We start from the raw sequence: 19,953 nt of genomic DNA, 5'->3' as shown, positions 1-19,953 counted from the left end.
GGTCTCTCAAAGTGCTGGAATTACAGGCATGAGCCACCGCTCCTGGCCTCTCCACTCAATTTTTAAGCCCGTGAGAGCTAAGGCTGTGCCTGCTGCATTTACCAACAATGGTGCCTGGCATGTGGGGAGACCCATTTCACAGAGAACAGGCTGAGTGAGTGATGAGTGAGTGGATGATCCAATAGTAGGAACACACTACATCTACTGTAACCTGGCAGAGATCTAGCATTAAGTGCAAGAAAGCCCATCCCTTTGATTGCTGGGCTTAGGTCGGTCTTGGAAACTGATGGGGAATCACTATCCTGGCATCCACACCTGGCTCAAGGCTTCCTTTTGTGGCTGCAGCACCTGACCTCCTCCAGGTCTCTGTGCTCTCCTTCAGGGTCTTTTCCCACAACAAATCTAGACAGATCAGAGAGCCACTTCTAGAATTCCATTCTTAAAGGTTGTTCCTTGAAACCACATCCGGTAAGAAAATCTCCATTAGGTTTGCATCAATAAAATAGGGACAGTATAAGTTTGAGAGTGTAATGGATTTAAGATCAGAATTACACTTTATGCACATGTGGGAGGAGCTGAGGAAGACAAGGTCTTGAGGAGAGAAGTCAGGACGTGAAGGAGCCAGTCAGTAACCAGGGCTTCTGGAGGTCTGGGCAGGACAGGCTGGAGTGGCAGGGACATGAGAGGATCAGAGCATGTGAGGCCATGCAATGGAACCTTGAGCCGGGAGCACAGGAAAACCTGCTTCTGGGGAAGCTGTTCCCTCTGTATGGTGGCCATGCCTGCAGGTGCACCACCAAACACTGGGGGCAGCCTGGCTGCTATTGGCCAGCATTTGGGAAGATGAACTGGACACAGGTTGCAGAAGGAACAGGACTTCCAAGGTCTGTTGGATGCCTCTGTGTCTGCTGGTCACTGACTCTCACTGTCTGACCACGATGACCTGCCAATTGTTATAGTGACGGTTTTATATCTGTCTTTTCAATTTTATAAAATGTATCCTTGACCATCTCTAACCAAGAGTGATAAGAGAAATGGCATTCTGGGAAAGTCAGACTCTTACCTTTGCAAAGTTGACTTAACACAATCCAGCACAGGATGGATTCTCCCAGATTAAGGCATCTGATCACACAACTGTCTCAACCTGCCACGGTCCGTGAACTCCTCTCCTGGGGACACCTGTGCTGCCCTGGTGAATGTGGACATAATTTGTATGTAGATGTTCCAGACACTGGCTACTACCTTTTCTTCTAATTCTGTGCCTGGAATCTCACTCCACCCAGAGGCAGGGCTCTGCCTCCTGTTTCTGTCTCCTTCCTGAGCTTCCATCCTGATGGAGTTGCGGGGACATCAGACTCCTGGACAGAGTGCAGTGACCTGTGGAGACAGTGGGAGGGAATCTCATGTCTTGCTGCCTTCCTGGACCCAGTTCTTTTATAACCAAAGCAAGCGCTCTGGTCTCCCTTTGAGCTCTGCAGTATGAGAAATGTGCTTCATGAATTTGTACCTGATCAGCTCAATGATCTGATGGCAAACCCGAAGTGAAATCCTCAGATCTGCAGAAATTGCCCTGCATTTCTGTGAAGATGGCAAGAATACTGTGTGGTAGAGGTGCCTTCTCTCCATGTAGAGACCTGGCCCCCAAACAGGACAGAGCAGAAAGGGCCAAAGAGCCCAAAACATGTCTCAAATGGTTGAAAGACAACTTCCCAGGACAATTCTACTGACAACTTTGAGTCCCTCATATTACACGCCTGACCACTCTTCCTCCCAGATCAGCTGAGTACCCAGGATATCACACATCCCAGCATCTTCCAACAGGGAAAAGTACTTTGTATACCAGCCTCCTTCCTGAACCACATTGACTAACCCCAGAAACAGACTTTCCAGTAAAAAGCTCTGTCTTCTCTTGGTCCAGTGTAGTCTGGTAGGTTTAATTCATGATTTGTGTGACCTTTTAACTTACTCACAGGAGAACATATTATTTCAGAGTAAAGAATGTTCATTTTATTTGTATAAATTGGACCTAAACAGTAAACTGAGTACTTTTCTTTCATCAGTGTCTTAAATTGGACAGTGGTAAAACAAATCTTAGATGCTAGAACTTTAGGTCCTGGTGTTTTTCATATGGAAGTTCCCAGTTACCCAGTCTAGGGCATGGAATGGATGAGCATTAGTAAGTCATTCTATGCCTAAGATGGTTTTCTATGGGTATCTGTTCTGAGTTACAGTTAAGAAGGGTGTGAAATGATCCCAAAAGAAAGGCATGAGGGCAGTTCATGAGGAAACCCATGTGATGGGACAGTTCCATTGGGCACGTGTGACTGGGTGGATGGAGGAGGCTGGGGCATGAATGGGATGGCACAGAGTACCCTGACTTGCAGGAAAGACCATGAGCTCACCCCTTTGTGCCCTATGTCAGGGGCACTGTTGGTGCATCCTACATGACATGCCCAGCAGACAGAGGAGTGGCTGTAGGATGAGAAGATGAACTCAGAGATGCAGCGTGAGGCCTCCGGGTCCAGACAGCTCGAGCCCAGGGCGATGCGCCATGCATTGATGTTGTTAAAACGGTGGTTAAAAATATTTAAAGCATCACCCAAGTGTGTTCTAATATAAATACTGTGACCCTGACGTCCTAGGGAATGAGAGAGGAAGTGATGTCACTGTGGGAACTGCCCTGTGGGGACAAGGACGTCCGTCATCCTCTGCTCCTGCTCACAGTGACACTGATCTGGTAACGCCCCCGTCCTAGCCTGACCCTGCCATGGGCACCAGGCTGCTCTGCTGGGTGGTCCTGGGTTTCCTAGGGACAGGTGAGTCCTCAGAACACCAAGTAGTTTCATTTTTTTTCTGTATGTAGACGTGTGTGTGTGTGTGTGTGTGTGATGACTACAAATGTTTTCCTTTTTCTGTTGCCAAATTCTGTTTCCACAGATCACACAGGTGCTGGAGTCTCCCAGTCCCCAAGGTACAAAGTCACAGAGAGGGGACAGGATGTAGCTCTCAGGTGTGATCCAATTTCGGGTCATGATTACCTTTACTGGTACCAATAGGCCCTGGGGCAGGGCCCAGAGCTTCTGACTTACTTCAATGACAAAGCTCAACCAGACAAATCAGGGCTGCCCAATGATCGGTTCTCTGCAGAGAGGCCTGAGGGATCCGTCTCCACTCTGAAGATCCAGCGAACAGAGCAACGAGACTCGGCCGTGTATCTCTGTGCCAGCAGCTTAGCCACAGCGTGGCACGGTCGCCTCCTTCCTGTTCACAAACCTCATCCTTCTTTCTCTTTGCAGCTCCAAGAGCCCCTTACTTTTTGTCTCTCTTTGCTCCTCACTTTTCATGGGAAAGAGGTAGATTTGGACATCGGCTGTCCTTTGGGTAGAAACAGACCACAGATTCATTCCTGAAACACAGTGACTGCAAATGTAGGTGGTGAAAACAATCACGGCCCACTGCACTCTAGGAGTCCTCTGAACCAGCTCACTTCTTCAAGCAAGGAGTGGGTGTCTCAGCCTAGGCCTTCAGGGCAGACATGCATCTTCTATACGTTTTGGAGGCTGTGGTGCTGCCCACACCCATGAGGTTGTCAAGGGAGGGAAACATGCCTCTTCTCCTGCATATGTTGGGGCATCTGGAAAGTCTGAGGCTACATACCCAGGAACGTCTTTCTTTCGAAGCTCTTCTATCCCTGTCACCATGGAAGTTTTCTGCAACAAAATATTGAACCTCTCTTCCTGTTTGAAGTAAAGGTCTTTGCAACTTTTATGGTCCTTACTTGATAAATACAATCATGATAACAACAAGACTTCATTTATTTGCCTACTTTAAGTCACGTATATCCTTTATTTTATTTCCATTTGCCATTGCTGATGTCCTGATAGACAGAAGTATGCCTTCACCACTGCTGCCAGTTCACCTTGATTCCCTCAGGAAATCTGATTTTTAGACTCTGAGTGTTTTCATTGTTGTCCAACTCATTTGATTTGAAATAATTTTCCTGAGGCCTTTAATTCAAGAAGTGTTTTATTTATAATATTGAATTTATTCCTTTTTATTTTATTTTTCATAATATATAGTGTTATATAGTATATAGATCTGGGATTCTACAAGTTTGTAAGTCGTACTGAAAACATCACCTTGGCTGAGATTCCACTGGACACCAAGTACGTGTTCTCTGGAGGGCAAAAAAATAATGATAAAAATTTCTAAAATACCTAAATAAACAGACTACTGAAGGAAAATGTTAGGAGATGCACCAAACTGTGCCGTTAGACCTGAAGATAATCTACCAGTAGAATTATCGAAAAGAGACTATAAATAAGTCTCCAGTAAGTATTTGTGGGCATAGAGCAGTGTCTGAGTCTTCTCAGGCTAGATAAGGAAGGAATTCAGTTATTATCATGACTTTGCCTTGGATGAAAATGCATGAACTCCTCACTTTATTTTCTTGTAAAATATTACAGAATAATATTGAGCAAACATTTCATTTTTCTCCAACTGTATCCCTCTTTAGCACTTACAGGTAAAGCGGACACCTAGAGGCACGATTTCTGTAGTTGGGATCCCTTAACTTCAGGACTAAGGTCCATAGCTGGGCTTTACAGGGACTGCAAACCCCACGTGCAGGGAACCCCGTGTGTCTGTGCTGTGCCCAACTCCCCTCTGTGAGGCTGCCAAAGGGGGAGTGCTGGATCTCCCAGAACCCAACTCACAAAGAGGGTAGCAGTCTGCTTGCTGGGCAAAAAAATAAATTCACCTATTGGCCAATATGTGGAAAGTCAAAAACAAAGGAAATGCTCTATGGTGAGACTGGCAGATGCCCTATTTCCCAAGTTATGAAATGTATAACAGCTCATGGTTCTCAGAATTTCAACAGCTCATTAAGATATTTTTAGAAAGTTTTTGTTTGTCTACAGCTGTCCTTGATATTGATCCTCACTTGTTTTCCAGCCCACTGGTCACTTGAGGTTATTTTGTTGCCAAATTTCAATGTTGCCTATTTCAGTCACTGAGCACTTCTCACATTCTCCATATCTTACACAGATAGGTGTGTTCCTGTCTTTTTGTATTTTTAAATTGGGCTGTGCAGAATACAAGCATACATTTGTATATGACTCCCACCTTTTATGCAATTTAGCTGTTTAATTTTTAGTAATATTTTTTATTAAGGTTTAATTAATAGAGAGTAAAACAAATATTAATTAATAGAGAGTAAAACAAATATTAATACAAGGACATCCTGGTACATTTTGACAAATGCGTATGCCAGTGCAATAATAACTGAAATTATTATAAAAAAATTTCCTGGCCCGGCGTGGTGGCTCATGCCTGTAATCCCAGCACTTTGGGAGGCTGAGGCTGACAGATCATGAGGTCAGGAGATCGAGACCATCCTGGCTAACAGGGTGAAGCCTGTCTCTACTAAAAATACAAAAGTTAGCCAGGCACAGTGGTGGGTGCCTGTAATCCCAGCTACTCAGGAGGCTGAGGCAGGAGAGTCACTTGAACCTGGGAGGTAGAGGGTGCAGTGAACCAAGATTGCACCACTGCACTTCAGCCTGGGAGACAGAGCAAGACTCTATCTCAAAAAAAAAACAAAAAAACAAAACAAAACAAAACAAAAACCTTTGGCTGGGCGCAGTGGCTCAAGCCTGTAATCCCAGCACTTTGGGAGGCCGAGACAGGCGGATCATGAGGTTAGGAGATCGAGACCATCCTGGCTAACACGGTGAAACCCCGTCTCTACTAAAAAATACAAAAAAAACACTAGCCTGGCGAGGTGGCGGGTGCCTGTAGTCCCAGCTACTTGGGAGGCTGAGGCAGGAGAATGGCGTGAACCCGGGAGGCGGAGCTTGCAGTGAGCTGAGATCCGGCCACTGCACTCCAGCCGGGGCGACAGAGCAAGACTCCGTCTCAAAAAATAAAAATAAAAAAATAAAAAAAAAAAAAAATTTCCATCACTCAAGAAAGCATCCTCATGCTCATTTCCAATTAATTTCTATCCCAGAGATAAAAACTTTTCTATTTTTATCACCATTGACTAGCTTCGTCTATTCTTGAGCTTCATATAATGGAATCATATTTTTATTGAGTTATTTTTCTCCAAAATTAGTACTTCTGAAGTGTATTCATATTGTTGTATCAGTAGGTCATTCTCTCTTATGACTAATATTCCATGGCATAAATATACCACAGCTTGTTGATCCATGCTCCTGCTGATGGAGATCCACGTTACTCCTGTCTTCAACCTTTATGAATAAAGTTGTTGTGAACATTCTTGTGGAATTCTTTCTTGTGGACATACGCATTCTTCTTTTTTTTCTTTTTTCAGATATAGACTTAAGAGTGGAAATACAGACTCACGGTGTAGATGTGTGTGCTATGCTTGTGTGTCCCCACAAAAGCTCACGTTAAAATTTGCCAATGTAATGGTATTGGGAGGTGGGACAGCTACAATTAGTTCATGAGGGATCTGCCCTCAGAAAGAGATCAATGCCCTTATTGTGGGAGTGAATTAGTTGTCTTGGGAATGGTCTTCTGATAAAAAGGATGAATTCAGCCATTTTCTCTGTTTCGGATGCTTGCTTCCCCTTCCTCCTGCCTTGGATAACAGCAGGAGGCCCTCATCAGTTATGGACCGTTGATCTTGGACTTCCCAGTCTCCATATCTATAGGCCAAATAAACCTCTTGTTTTTATAAATTACCCAGTCTGTGGTATTTCTTTATAGCATAGGAAAGAAATTGAAAGAAAATATGGTACCAAGAGTGAAGCTGTTGCTATAATATCTGAAAATGTGGAAGCAGCTGTAGTTAATCGGAAGTGGCTAATGGATAGAGGTTGAAAGAATTGGGAGGAGCAGACTAGTAAAAGCCTAGATTGCTGAAAACAGAGAATTAAGGGCAGTTCTGGTGAGGGCTCATGGAGAAATGAGAAAGAAGGTATCAGAAATTGAAGTAAATGCCATCCTTATTGTAAGTACCAAAATCTTTGGCAAAATTGTGTCCTGTTCTAGGACTTCATGGAACATAAAAATTATGAGTCATTCGCTAGGATATCTGCTGAAAGAAATATCTAAGGGGCTAAGCATTCAGACTACTGTGTGAATACTTTCAGTCACCAGGAAATTTAACCCAGAAAGAAGGGAGCCAAGGGAATAGATTTTGCAAGCCAGCACAGATGGTGACCCTACCTCCCTCTGCTGTCCTGTCTCCTATAAGCCAAACTCTGTACTGTGAGCTGTTAAAGCACTAGAATTTTTTTCTGGGGAATCTGTACTATTAATAATATACAGACAACCCAGGTCTGCTTTGGATCTGATCAGACTGACTAAGTCTTGGGAACTCTGCACCACCGGTCACTGAGGAAAGGGGCTGGGAATGTTGCCTGGGACAAGAAAATATAGTTAGAAACATTGGAGTGAATCTAGCATCAGAAAGATGATGTGAGGACCGCAAGGAACAGCTGGAACCTGAGGTTTAATCACAGGCTCCTCACCCTCCGCTGATGAGCAGGTGTGTGAGCTCCAGCATGGAGCACTGCAGCACTAGGTCAGAAGAGGGTGATAGGGCGATGGGGCAGCCTGTGAGCAGAGGAGCAACTGTATCATTACAGAAGCTTCTGCCTTCACCCATCCCTCCAGCTCTGCAGGACAGGTAGAATCCAGGGTCCGTGGAGCACCAGACCTAAGGAAGCCTGCATGGGGAGGACACAGGACAGTGACATCACAGGATACCCCTCCCATCAGGAAAATCAAGGACCGGAACTCACTCAACTCTATCCCAGGAGAACCAAGCCCTGCGTCAGGTGCGGTGCTGCCTGCCCTACTGTGCCATGGGCCCCAGGCTCCTCTGCTGGGCGCTGCTTTGTCTCATGGGAGCAGGTGAGTCCTGTGCACTGGACAGCAGCCCCATTCTCAGCTTTCCCACCCCTGTGTCCTCCACTTTACCTTGGGGAGGGCCTCCAGGCTGTCTCCTGGCTCATCCTACATCTCCTTTTCCCACAGGCCCAGTGGACGCTGGAGTCACCCAAAGTGCCACACACCTGATCAAAACGAGAGGACAGCAAGTGATTCTGAGATGCTCTCCTATCTCTGGGCACAGCAGTGTGTACTGGTACCAACAGGCCCTGGGTCAGGGGCCCCAGCTTATCTTTGAGTATGATAGGAAGGAAGAGAGAGTCAGAGGCAACTTCCCTGATCGATTCTCAGGTCGCCAGTTCCCTAACTATAGCTCTGAGCTGAATGTGAACGCCTCAGAGATGGGTGACTCGGCCCTGTATCTCTGTGCCAGCAGCTTGGCACAGCCTGGCAGAGTCACTGACATTCTGTATGTAAACTTCCTGCCTTAGCTTTGATTTGAGAGCTGCAGGCCCCACCCAGCTTTCACTCCTTCAAGGGAAGCTTTTAGTTGTTTGGAAGGCATGTCTACTGTCCTACTGAGTGCAGAGCTCTCCCAACCCACAGAGCCCAGGTTTCCTGTGCCCTGAGAGTGCCCACTTCTCTGCTGCATATTCTTGCAGCTTATCACTTCCTGGGTAGCTTCAGAACAAGAGTGACCAATGAGCCCTAGATGTGCGATTGATTCTTTGTATTTGTTATATAGCTTAAATCCTTTCAACAATCTTGCATATCAAACATTCTTATTTTTCCTTTACGGATGGAAGGCTAAGGGACACTGAGTCATTTTCCCGTGTCTCCTGGCTTGTAAGGATCAGAAGCAGGAAACAAACTAGTCCATACATTTTTCTATCTAGCCCCTGCTCCATCATTACCTTCTCTGTCCTGGTCAGTAAGTCAGAACCCTCACACTGTCCTCTAGTGACCAGCAGGGCTGCAGTGGAGATTCAGTTGTCTTCAGGAGTCATTACTATGGCCTCTTCATTAGCAACTTTGAGGAATGTTAAATTTCACACTTTTAAAAAATCATTTATATGCATTCCCTGTGTCTTTCCCCAGTCTGTAGCTTACATTTTCATTTTTATGGTGTTTTTTGATGCACAAGAGTTTAATTTAATGCAACAAAAGCTAAAAAACAATTTTGTTTGTGTGTAAACAAAAACCACTTTCTCATATAAATATCTAAGCATATTTTTCTCAATTTATTCTAGTAAAATTTAATTTTGGATATTCACACTAAGAATAAATGTACCTAAAATATGTCTCATGTAAGAAATAAGACAGAGACCTAGGAATGGGAGGGAAGGACATATGTTCAGTGAAAAAGCAGCAGCCTGTCAAACAGAGCCCTAAAGTAGACACCCGGAGCTGATGGTGGAGAGGTAGGTGGAGGCCCAAAATTGGGGTGGAAGCCCCAATTTTGCCGAAATGATTTGAATCTATGCTTTAAAGACGAATGCAGTTTTACCTCTTTAGGCAATAAAGACCAAAAATAGACTAACTATTTTAAATAATTGAACTTTAAACATACCAAAGTCGGAACATCTTCCCTAAGGACAGCATTTTCTTCCACCCAGTCGCTAAATCTGTATTTGAGAAAGCTGTGTACTGTTCATAACTGTGCAATATCGTTACAATCAACATCGTAATAATACTGCTACTTGGATCAGAAACAAAGAGCATTTCTAAAGTTTGAAGAATGTATAACTGGAAACAAGCTCTCACTGAGTTTGGAAATGCAGGCACTAGAGGGTGCTCATTTCTCTTCCTTTTCCAATCAGGGGGCTACTCAAAGTCTGTTCTAGAACAAGGAGTGAGATCCTCCACTTCCCCATGGTGATCAGGCTTTCAGAGGTAGAAGCCTTATTAGTTCATAATCAGCATGAACTGACCTCACCATCAAATGTATCGACCTCGATGCTCACCCTCCTCAGCAGTCAGAGATTTGCTGTGTTCTCCAGGACCTCGTGCATTTTCACGGAGCACACTTTATCCTCAGTTTATTAAAAAAAAAAAAAAAAAAAAAAAAAAAGAGCCTTTATAGGGAGTTCTATTAACAGAAGCTTTCTGTACTTTGCCCTTTTAGATGCTACAAATTCTGATACCTGATGAAAAGTGTTAACTTAAAGCTTGCGTGTGGTTAAGATTTTTTAATAACCAAATTAAATAATATATATATAATGAAAATGTCAATAATGCTCTCGAATCCAATCCCATCTTCCATTGGTAATGAATATTAACACTCTGGTTTGCTTCCTTTTACCCCTCTTTTCTGTGTTCATGCATAACTTTCTACCCAAGTACACCTACAGAAAATGGGTTCACCTGTACACTTTACCTGCCACATGCATACTCTTTTCTGTTAACAGACTTGGTCTTTATTGTTCCAGATTGGTTTATATAGACCTAACTTGCTCCTATTAGCTGCTTCACATTGCATAATGAGGGTAGACAGGTACACTTGTGCTCTGTTGCCTGATTCCTAAGTTCTGCCAGATCTTTTCTAAAGTGGCTGAATGGCACCTTATGCTTCCAGGTTCTCCTCACCCCAGCACTTAGTTGATGATTCCAGCTTTTCCATCACTCATAGTCCTAGCAGGTCTGAGAGCTTTATCAGTTTCTCCTGCTTGAGGAGACAGGGAGGGATAAAAGGGTAGATAATTGTCAAACCTATCAGAGACTACACAGTATCTGAGTTCATGCTCATAAAGCATTGAGAGGAATGTTAGTCTTGTTTTATAGATGAGTCTACATGAGGCTAGAGTCCAGGAAGGTTAGTGAATGCCTTGCCCATGGTCTCAGAGCTAATAAATGATGGAGCCAGATAAAGGACAGTCTGCTTGTTTCTGTGTGGGATTGATCGATGGGAGTTCGAGGGAGGGGAAGTCTAGAACCATCTGGGGTTGTCTTCAGATAAGACACCAGGGGTAGGAGGGTCTGTGTACCCTATAGCACTGCAGGTACATGCTTCATGGTGTTGGCAATGGGGAGATACTAAAGCAGGTGAGTGGTTAGTGGCCTGGAACCAGAAGATCTGAGCTTTGAGAAAATTATTCCCATCACAAGATGTAACAGAGACACTGATGTGAATAAACTAGACCAGGGAGCTCTATGAGGAGCTGTTGTTAACATGAGGGAGGGAGAAAAGCATCTAAGTGGTCACTTCTTATATGTGAAATGTAGAGGAAAACAATGTTAACTAGAATCCCATCGGATTTTAGTCAGTTTTGCTTAGTAAGTAGTTGGAAGGTGGGATAATTTATTTTTGAGGTTAAGGAAACATCTATAAGACTCCTTTACCTTGTGAAGTCTGGTGATGACGGAAAAAATGGCACGGCCAATGCAGTCACAGTTTGTTTAATAAATAACTCAGAGTTCAAAGAGAGACACTCATGGGCCTGAAATTGGTAAGTGTTCCTGCATTCTAAAATTAGGAGGATCTTATTTTCTTTGAACCAGCAGAGAAGGAAGCATAGGCAGTGGGGAGGGCCAGTTGGGAACACAGCAGAGTGGCCGCAGGATATCAAAGACAAAGGACACGTAATATCAAATTCTAAGTCGTGAAGCTGTGATGCAACCCTCCCCCTTCTCCTAATGGTTTTTCAGGTCTCAGCACAGATGCACACCTGAGGGAGTAATTGCTTTGGAAATGAAGGACAAATAGCTGTGTTAAATATTAATAACAACTCCACCTTACAAAGCACACCTGGAAATGGAAACAAGATTTTTCTAAGGCCTTTTCTACTCTAAGAGTCTGTAACTTGTTGGCAAGCTGAGAGGTGAGGATGGGGGAATGTTGATCCACATGCGATGAGTACTGTGTGTGGGGAAAAGAAAGAGAGATCAGACTGTTACTGTGTCTATATAGAAAGAAGTAGACATAAGAGACTCCATTTTGTTCTGTATTTGAGATGCTGTTAATCTGTAACCCTACCCCCAACCCTGTCCTTGCAAGAGACATGCTGTGGTGACTCAAGGTTTAAAGGATTTTGGGCTGTGCAGGGTGTGCTTTGTTAAACAAGTGCCTGAAGGCAGTATGCTTGTGAAAAGTCATCACCATTCTCTTAATCTCAATTACCCAGGGACACATACACTGTGGAAGGTTTCAGGGACCTCTGCCTAGGAAAGCTAGGTATTGTCCAAGGTTTCCCCCCATGTGATAGTCTGAAATATGGCCTCCTGGGAAGGGAAAACCTAATCGTCCCCCAGTCTCACACCCGCGAAGGGTCTGTGCTAAGGAGGACTAGTATAAGAGGAAAGAAGGCCTCTTGGCAGTTGAGATAGAGAAAAGCATCTGTCTCCTGCCCGTCCCTGGGCAATGGAACATCTTGGTGTAAAACCCAATTGTATGTTCTATTTACTGAGATGGGAGAAAACTGCCTTAGGGCTGAAGGTGGGACATGCTAGCAGCAATGCTGCTCTTTATGCACTAAAGAGGTTTATGGAGATGTTTGTATATGCATATCAAGGCACAGCGCTTTTCCTTAAACTTATTCATGTCACAGAGATCTTTATTCATATGTCTTACTGCTGACCTTCTCCCTACGATGATCCTATTATCCTGCCACTTCCCTTTTCCAAGATGGTAAAGATAATGATCAATACATACTGAGGGAACTCAGAGACCGGTGCCAGCCTGGGCCCTCTGTATGCTGAGCGCCGGTCCCCTGGGCCCACTTTTTCTTTCTCTATACTTTGTGTCTCATTTCTTTTCTCAAGTCTCTCGTTCCACCTAAGGAGAAACACCCACAGGTGTGGAGGGGCAGGCCACCCCTTCACTGTGAGGCTCTACCAGGAAGCATATAATCTTGAGTGTGAATCAGAGCGCTAAGAAGAATAATGCCCTTTACGTTGTTTTGCCCTGTGCCATCCTAAACCCACCCCACCCGTAATTAAGCAGCCATGGAAATGAGGGTAGCCAGAAGGAATCAAACTCTGCTGCTTGGTACAGTAGACACAGGGGCCTGGGGGAAGGGTGTGGCTGGGTCTAGGAGAAGATGATGAGCTCAGAAAACAGACAAGGAAAAACCCCGGGGAAAGCTTGTGAAATCCTGGAGGAAACAGGAGATATGTTATTTGAGTTCCTTTTGTTTATTACTCAATTTAACTATTACTAAATTAACGGCAGGCATCCTGCACAAAGGGATATTTTCTGTGAAACATGACATCTCAAATACAAACAGAGCATTCGTCCTTCCCCTAAAGCCCACCCTCTCTCCCCAAGTCCCTCACGCATCAGGCCACCTTTGTGCCCATAGGTCATGGGCAGTGCTGTGTGGTCACCATCATCCACACACAGAGGGCAGTCAGCAGCATGAGGTGGTTCTCTCTGCCGTGGTCTCACCCCAGACATGGAAAGCAAGAGCCCTGGGTGGAGCTGAAGGTGCTCAGCTGGGTTTCTCAGGAGTCTCATCTGTCAGTGAATTGACTAGAAACAGAGCAAAACGACTCCTCCAATGTTGATGAGCCTGCCCCTGGGATTTGGAAACTTGATAACAGAGAAAACCAATATAGACAAAGGAATTTAAACAGGATTATGGTCAATTAAGCAAATTAGAAAAGGATACTTGAAGGAGTATTTGGGACACAGGAGTCAAAAACAGCAGGAAGACATGAGGAGCTTCCCTAAGACTCTAGACTACAGCACTATGTAGATAACTAACACTAGATTGTTAATTATATTATTGAAGAGCCACTCATTATGTAGATAACTAACACTAGAATATTACTTATATCATTGAAGAAATAAAATTTGCATTGAAATACAAATGGTTTACAAAAGGTCATGAAAATCTTGGAGACTTATTTCAATTCAGACAAATGTGTTCCTCTCATTCTCGGCTGTTTACTAGTGCATTGATTTTGGATCTGACCAACTGGGGAAGAGGCGTGGCCTCTCCTGACAGGAAGGCTCCAGGGCCCAGGCAGGGAGAATGACGTCTCAGAATGACTGCCTTGAGAGCCCTGTTCCCCTTTTATCAACACACAGACCCAGAAGACCCCTCCGTCCTGTAGCACCTGCTATGAGCATTGAGCTCCTGTGCTGTGTGGCCTTTTCTCTCCTGTGGGCAGGTGGGTCCTGGGCAGGGCCCCTTGCATGGATTTAAAGGCCTAGTGCCTTCCCATTGGGGCTGCAGCATCAGTTTTGTTCTCTGCAGGTCCAGGGAATGCTGCTGTCAATCAGACCCCAAAATTCCAGGTCCTGAAGACAGGACAGAGCATGACACTGCAGTGTGCCCAGGATATGAACCATGACTGCATGTCCTGGTATGGACAAGACCCAGGCATGGGGCTGAGGCTGATTCATTACTCAGCTGCTGCTGGTATCACTGACAAAGGAGAAGTCCCCAATGGCTACAATGTCTCCAGATTAAACACAGAGGATTTCCCGCTCAGGCTGGAGTCGGCTGCTCCCTCCCAGACGTCTGTGTAGTTCTGTGGCAGCAGTGACTCCACAGCGCTGCACGGCCGTCTCCTCTCCGCACATAAACACAGGGAGGCTCTGCCCTCCTTCCCGCTCCCCAAGACTCAGGGATGCCCTGGGCAGAGTTCTCTACACCAGGAACCTTGGAACCCCAAGTGGCCCAAAGTGGTCCAGACAGAATGAGCCTCGCTCTGTGCAGAGATCTAGCATTAAGTGCAAGAAAGCCCAACCCTTTGATTGCTGGGCTCAGGTCAGTCTTAGACATTGATGGGGAATCACTATCACGGGGGCCACACCTGGGAAAAGGCTTCCTCTTGTGGCTGCAGCACCTGACCTCCTCCAGGTCTCAGGGCTCTCCTTAAGGGTCTTTCTCCACAACAAATCTAGACAGATCAGAGATCCACTTCTAGAATTCCATCGTTAAAGGTTGTTCCTTGAAACCACTTCTGTTAAGAACATCTCCATTAGGTTTGCATCAATAAAACAGAGCCACTACAAATTTGACACTGTAATGGATTTATTAGATGGTATGCATATGTGGGAGGAGCTAAGGAAGAGAAGGTCTGGAGGAGAGAAGTCAGAAGGTGACAGAGCCAGTCAGTAGCCAGGGCTTCTGGAGCTCTGGGTAGGACAGGCTGGAGATGCAGGGACATGAGAGGATCAGAGCATGCCAGGCCATGCAGTGGGACCTTGAGCTGGGAGGACAGGAAAAGGCCACGGAAACCTGCTTCTGGGGAAGCTGTTCCCACTTTATGGGGGCCACCCCTGCAGGTGCACCGCCAAACACTGGGGGCTCCCTGGCTGCTGTTGTCCACCATTTGGGAAGATGAACTGGACACAGGGTGCAGAAGGAATAGGACTTCCTAGGTCTGTTGGATGCCTCTGTATTTGCTGGTCACTGACTCTCTGTCTGACCACAATGACCTGCCTAGTGTAATAGTGACTGTATTACATCTATCTAACAAATTTTACCTAATGTATCTTTGACCATCTCTAACCCAGAATGATTAGAGAAATGGCCTTCTTATCTTGCCTTTGCAAAATTGACTTAATACAATGCACCACAGGATGGATTCTCCCAGACTGAGGCATCTGATCACAAACTGTCTCAACCTTCCACAGTCCCTGGACTCCTCTCCGGGGGACACCTGCGCTGCCTAGGTGAATGTGGACACAATTTATATGTAGATGTTCCAGACACTGGCTGCTAACTTTTCTTTAATCCTGTGCCTAAAGTCTCCCTCCACTTAGAGGCAGGGCTTGTTATGCCCAGACTGTTTGTTCCCTAAAGAAGACCACCAGAGTCCAGAGTCAAAGCCAAGCGGCAAGGATCTTTACTGCAAGTTCGAACTTGGTCCCTCCATTCCACAGCGTACAAGAGGGCCCCAAACAATGCGAGTGCTTGCTTTTTATAGCCCGATGTAAACAGGATATGTAAAGTTACAGGGGAACAAGGTAATTCTCTCGGTTACAGCACATTTAGCATTTTTTATTGGTTCCTGCTGTGTCCTTATCGGGGATTTCCTAGGTGGTGTTTTTCTGAAGTTTGAGAGAAATATGGAGGAATGTGTTTGTGCTGGGCTCAGGAAGTTGGGAGATATATGGGGGATGTACCTCATTCCTTTCAGGCTCGATCTCCTTCTATCTCTTTCCTGAGCTTCCCTCCTGATGGAGTTGCAAGGACATCAAAGCCCTGGACACAGTGCAGTGACCTGTGGAGACAGCGGGAGGGAATCTCATCTCTTGTTGCCTTCCTGGACCCATTTCTTTTATAAGTGAAGCAAGTGCTCCTGTGGGGAAAAGAAAGAGAGATCAGACTGTTACTGTGTCTATATAGAAAGAAGTAGACATAAGATGTTATGCCCAGACTGTTTGTTCCCCAAAGAAGACCACCAGAGTCCAGAGTCAAAGCCAAGCGGCAAGGATCTTTACTACAAGTTCGAACTTGGTCCCTCCTTTACACAGTATACAAGAGGGCCCCGAACAATGCGAGCGTTTGCTTTTTATAGCCCGAAAGTTGTAGGGGAACAAAGAAATTCTTTTGGCTCCTGCGCTTTCCAGGTGGTGTTTGTACTGGGCTCAGGGAGTTTGAGAGATATATGGTGGTGGGATGGGAGGATGGGATGTGTTTGTGCTAGGCTCAGGGAGTTTTGAGCCCGGGGCTGAGGAATGTGCCCAGCTCCTTTCATTCCCCCCTTCTTTTCAGGTATCTTTAGAGCCAATCTTGGGTCTTATAAGTCTGATTCTGTTTCAGCGTTTACAGGTTGGTATTGGGCTCTGAGGACCATGAGTTGTACGGTGTCAAATCTCTCCCTAACAAATTGTAAAATTCTGTTAACAACACAAGGTCCTACGGTAAGCAGAAATAGTAGACTTAGCAGGGGTCCAAGGAAGGGGCTAACAGAGAAAACATAGAGGAATTCCACCATTGGTCTGCAGCTGAAGCAAACTGCCGTGTTTTTACTTCAGTGCTTAACTTGCGTAACTGTTGGACCCGGTCCTCTACAAGTCCTGATTCATTTATGTAGAAACAACAGTCTTCTTTTAGAAATATACATGTACCACCTTTTTCTGCAGTGAGTAGGTCTAGGGCCCTCCGGTTTTGCAAGGTTACCTGAGCTAGGGACGTGAGCTGCCGCTGAAGGGAGGCAAGGGACTCAGCTGACTCCTCCATAGCAACGGCAAATTGTTGGTATAACTTGTTACTTTCTATGAGGGTGTGACCTAGGGCTCCCCCCGCCAGTCCGGCCGCAATGAAGGATGCGGTGAGGGAGATTCCTGCAATGAGGGGGAGAAATATGGCTCGTGCAGGTCTTGGTCTAGGGTCTGGGTGAATAACAGCACTAGTCCAGTTACCGGTATACCCTAGGAACTCGCCAGCAGTTAGTAGAGTCAACGGGGGGGAACTAATGTGACAGGGAGACATAGTAGGTTATTAACAGAAGGACTAGGTAGGTTCTTAGATAAGGTTCCATTACACCAGAAGAATATGCCTGATGGAGCCCTTAAGGTGATATTAGGGGGCGTTGCAGTGATGCTGCAGAGGCTGGAATTGGTTCCTGAGAAACAGTAGGGAAACTTCTCCTGACTGGGGTTTAGGTATAGGGGCACGTTCAGGATAGGAGCATACGAGAGGTTTCGGAGGTTGTTAGCTTGGGCAAAGGTAGAGGATCCCCATGGCAGAGGGACAGCGGTTAGTGGTGGACGTCCTAGAGTGGCGCACAGAAAGCAGCCAGACAGGCTATGAAGTCCTGTAAGGTTAGCAAGTTCTAGTCCTTCTTGTAATAACTTTAACCAGGAGAAAGGACGTAAGTCTTGTGTTAGTCTGTTTTCCTGTCGTTGGATATTCCCGTGGACCAGGGGCAGTACTTGCACTAGGCCTCGCCACAGATAGAGGTGACTGCTAGGCCATGTGGAGGAGGGGGAGTAGTATACAGCCCCATGTTGAGGTGTGGTCCAGCGGGAGTTCCAGGGGTCTCTAACTATCCAGGTATATGGAAAGTCTCTATCCCGTCTACGATAGAAGGGCCATTTAGGGTCTAACTGTTTTTCTCTCTCCCCAATAACGGGGTCTGTGGATGTTACAATAGTTATAAGGACAGCCAGCATTTTGGTGCCACCAATAGTGTTTACAATTGTATTTAGTCTGATCAAACTCAAAGCATATTATTGGTGTCATAGGTTTGGCTATTTGAAAACCAGTAAAATTTAGTAGAATTGGGCTGTTGCACCCTGAGGAAGGGCAATCAGCACTGGCCAATAATTTTCCGGGCTTATGAGGTTGCCCAGGGTGGGTTCGGTTTTCATAAAGCCAGAATCTCCAGACAAAGGGATTATGAGCTGGTTTTGTGATTTCTCCAGCGGCCACTAGGGCGACTAACGTTAGGGTTAGACTACCTAACTGCATGTTTGCAGTGAGCTATGCTGCCGGCGCAGGGTGAGTTTTAAGGGGTTGTTCCTAGCTCTGTCCACAGTCCACGTGTCCAGTGCTTCAGCCGCCGCCGTGATTGGTCCCAGAAGATCAGAGGTTGGGTCCACTGGCTTGACGTGGGTGTAGTGGATCCACGATGTGATGCCTTCTACCTTCAGGGCGGTGGGTGTGGTTAGGAGTACCTGGAGTGGTCCTTTCCACCTGGGTTCTAGGGTCTCTTGTTGGTGTCGCTTGACCAGGACCCAGTCTCCCGGCTGGTACGGATGGGGTGTCGGCGGGGGACCGGTCTCACATAGTTCCTTCAGCTTGGGCCAGATTTCTTGATGAATTTTCTGCAAGGCTTGTAGGGAAAACAAGAGTTCAGAGACATTTTCTGTTTCGGACTTGAGCAGATCATCTTTTAGGCCGGGAACTAAGGGTGGGGGTCTGCCATACATAATTTCATAAGGAGTAAGGCCCAGTCTGTAAGGGGTGTTACGGGCCTGGAACAGAGCGTAGGGGAGAAGGACCACCCAATTAGCGCCAGTCTCCATAGTTAATTTAGTTAAGGTCTCTTTTAAGGTCCGATTTATTCTCTCTACCTGTCCTGAACTCTGGGGCCTGTAAGTGCAATGTAGTTTCCAATTTGCCCCAAGGATGGAAGCCAAATCCTGACTTATCTTAGCAACGAAGGCCGGCCAATTATCTGACCTTATCTGGACAGGGAAGCCATACCTGGGGAGGATATCTTCCAGGATTTTCTTTGCTACAACCTGAGCAGTTTCTTTCTTGGTGGGGAATGCTTCAGTCCACCCTGAAAAAGTATCTACAAAGACAAGTAAGTACCGATACCCGTATTTTCCTGGCTTTATCTCAGTAAAATCTACTTCCCAGTAGATACCGGGCCTGGTTCCCCTAAGCCTTGTTCCCGTTGTAGCCTGGGATTGGGGGTAGGCGTTGTTAAGCTGGCAGACTTTGCAACTTGTCACATGATGTTGCTGGCCATCTCGGCTGTATGTCTGAATTTGAGCTTAGAGCGTCTGATCAGGTCTATCATCCGCCGAGCACCCAGATGGGTGGTTCGGTGGATGTGTTCTAACATTTGTTGTCCTAATTTTTCTGGTAGGATGGTTTGGTCATTAGTATCAGTCCACCACCCATTCTGGATCTGTTTCAGGGGAAGCTTGTCAATCCACTGGAGATCTTGTTCTGAATAATCAGGGAAATATGGCAAGTCCCGGGGGCCCGGGTCAGGGAGCTGGAGTGCAAGGAGTTGGCTGGGAACCTTCGCCACCTTTCTTGCAGTTTGGTCCGCCAGAAAGTTGCCTTGAGCAGTTGGAGTAGTTAGTTTCTGATGCCCTGGGCAATGCACAATGGCTAACTTTTCTGGCCTCCATAGGGCTGTTAGCAGGGCTAGGATTTCTTGCTTGTTTTTTATTTCTTTTCTTTTAGCCGTCAGTAACCCCCGCTCCCTGTAAATGGCCCCATGTATATGCGCTGTTGCAAAAGCATATCGGCTGTCTGTATATACCGTCAGCTTTTTCCCCGCCCCTAAGGTAAGAGCTTGGGTGAGCGCTATTAATTCAGCCTTCTGGGCCGATGTCCCCGGGGGCAGGGGTTCCGCCCAGATTACCTCAGTCTCTGAAGTTACTGCCGCTCCAGCGTATCTCTGGCCCTGATGCATGAAGCTGCTCTTATCAGTGAACCAGACGAGGTCGGC

The 19,953-nt window shown here is 46.0% G+C and overlaps 4 gene segments (V, D, J or C); all 4 read left to right on the top strand.

Moving 5' to 3' along the window:
* The window catches only part of LOC126951110 (probable non-functional T cell receptor beta variable 7-3), a 632,711-nt gene that overhangs the window by 126,617 nt on the left and 486,141 nt on the right, over positions 1-19,953 (top strand).
* The window catches only part of LOC126951115 (T cell receptor beta variable 5-5-like), a 66,502-nt gene that overhangs the window by 8,866 nt on the left and 37,683 nt on the right, over positions 1-19,953 (top strand).
* LOC126951089 (T cell receptor beta variable 6-5-like) overlaps positions 1-19,953 on the top strand; it is an 88,740-nt gene that overhangs the window by 44,034 nt on the left and 24,753 nt on the right.
* On the top strand, positions 13,923-14,353 carry LOC126951118 (T cell receptor beta variable 6-9-like). The segment is given in 2 exon segments: positions 13,923-13,971; positions 14,058-14,353. Coding segments are annotated over 2 exon segments (324 nt in total).

Source organism: Macaca thibetana, chromosome 3, assembly GCF_024542745.1.
Source record: "Macaca thibetana thibetana isolate TM-01 chromosome 3, ASM2454274v1, whole genome shotgun sequence".
In the NCBI taxonomy this organism is placed as follows: Eukaryota; Metazoa; Chordata; class Mammalia; order Primates; family Cercopithecidae; genus Macaca; species Macaca thibetana.
This window is presented reverse-complemented; position numbering and strand designations above follow the sequence as displayed.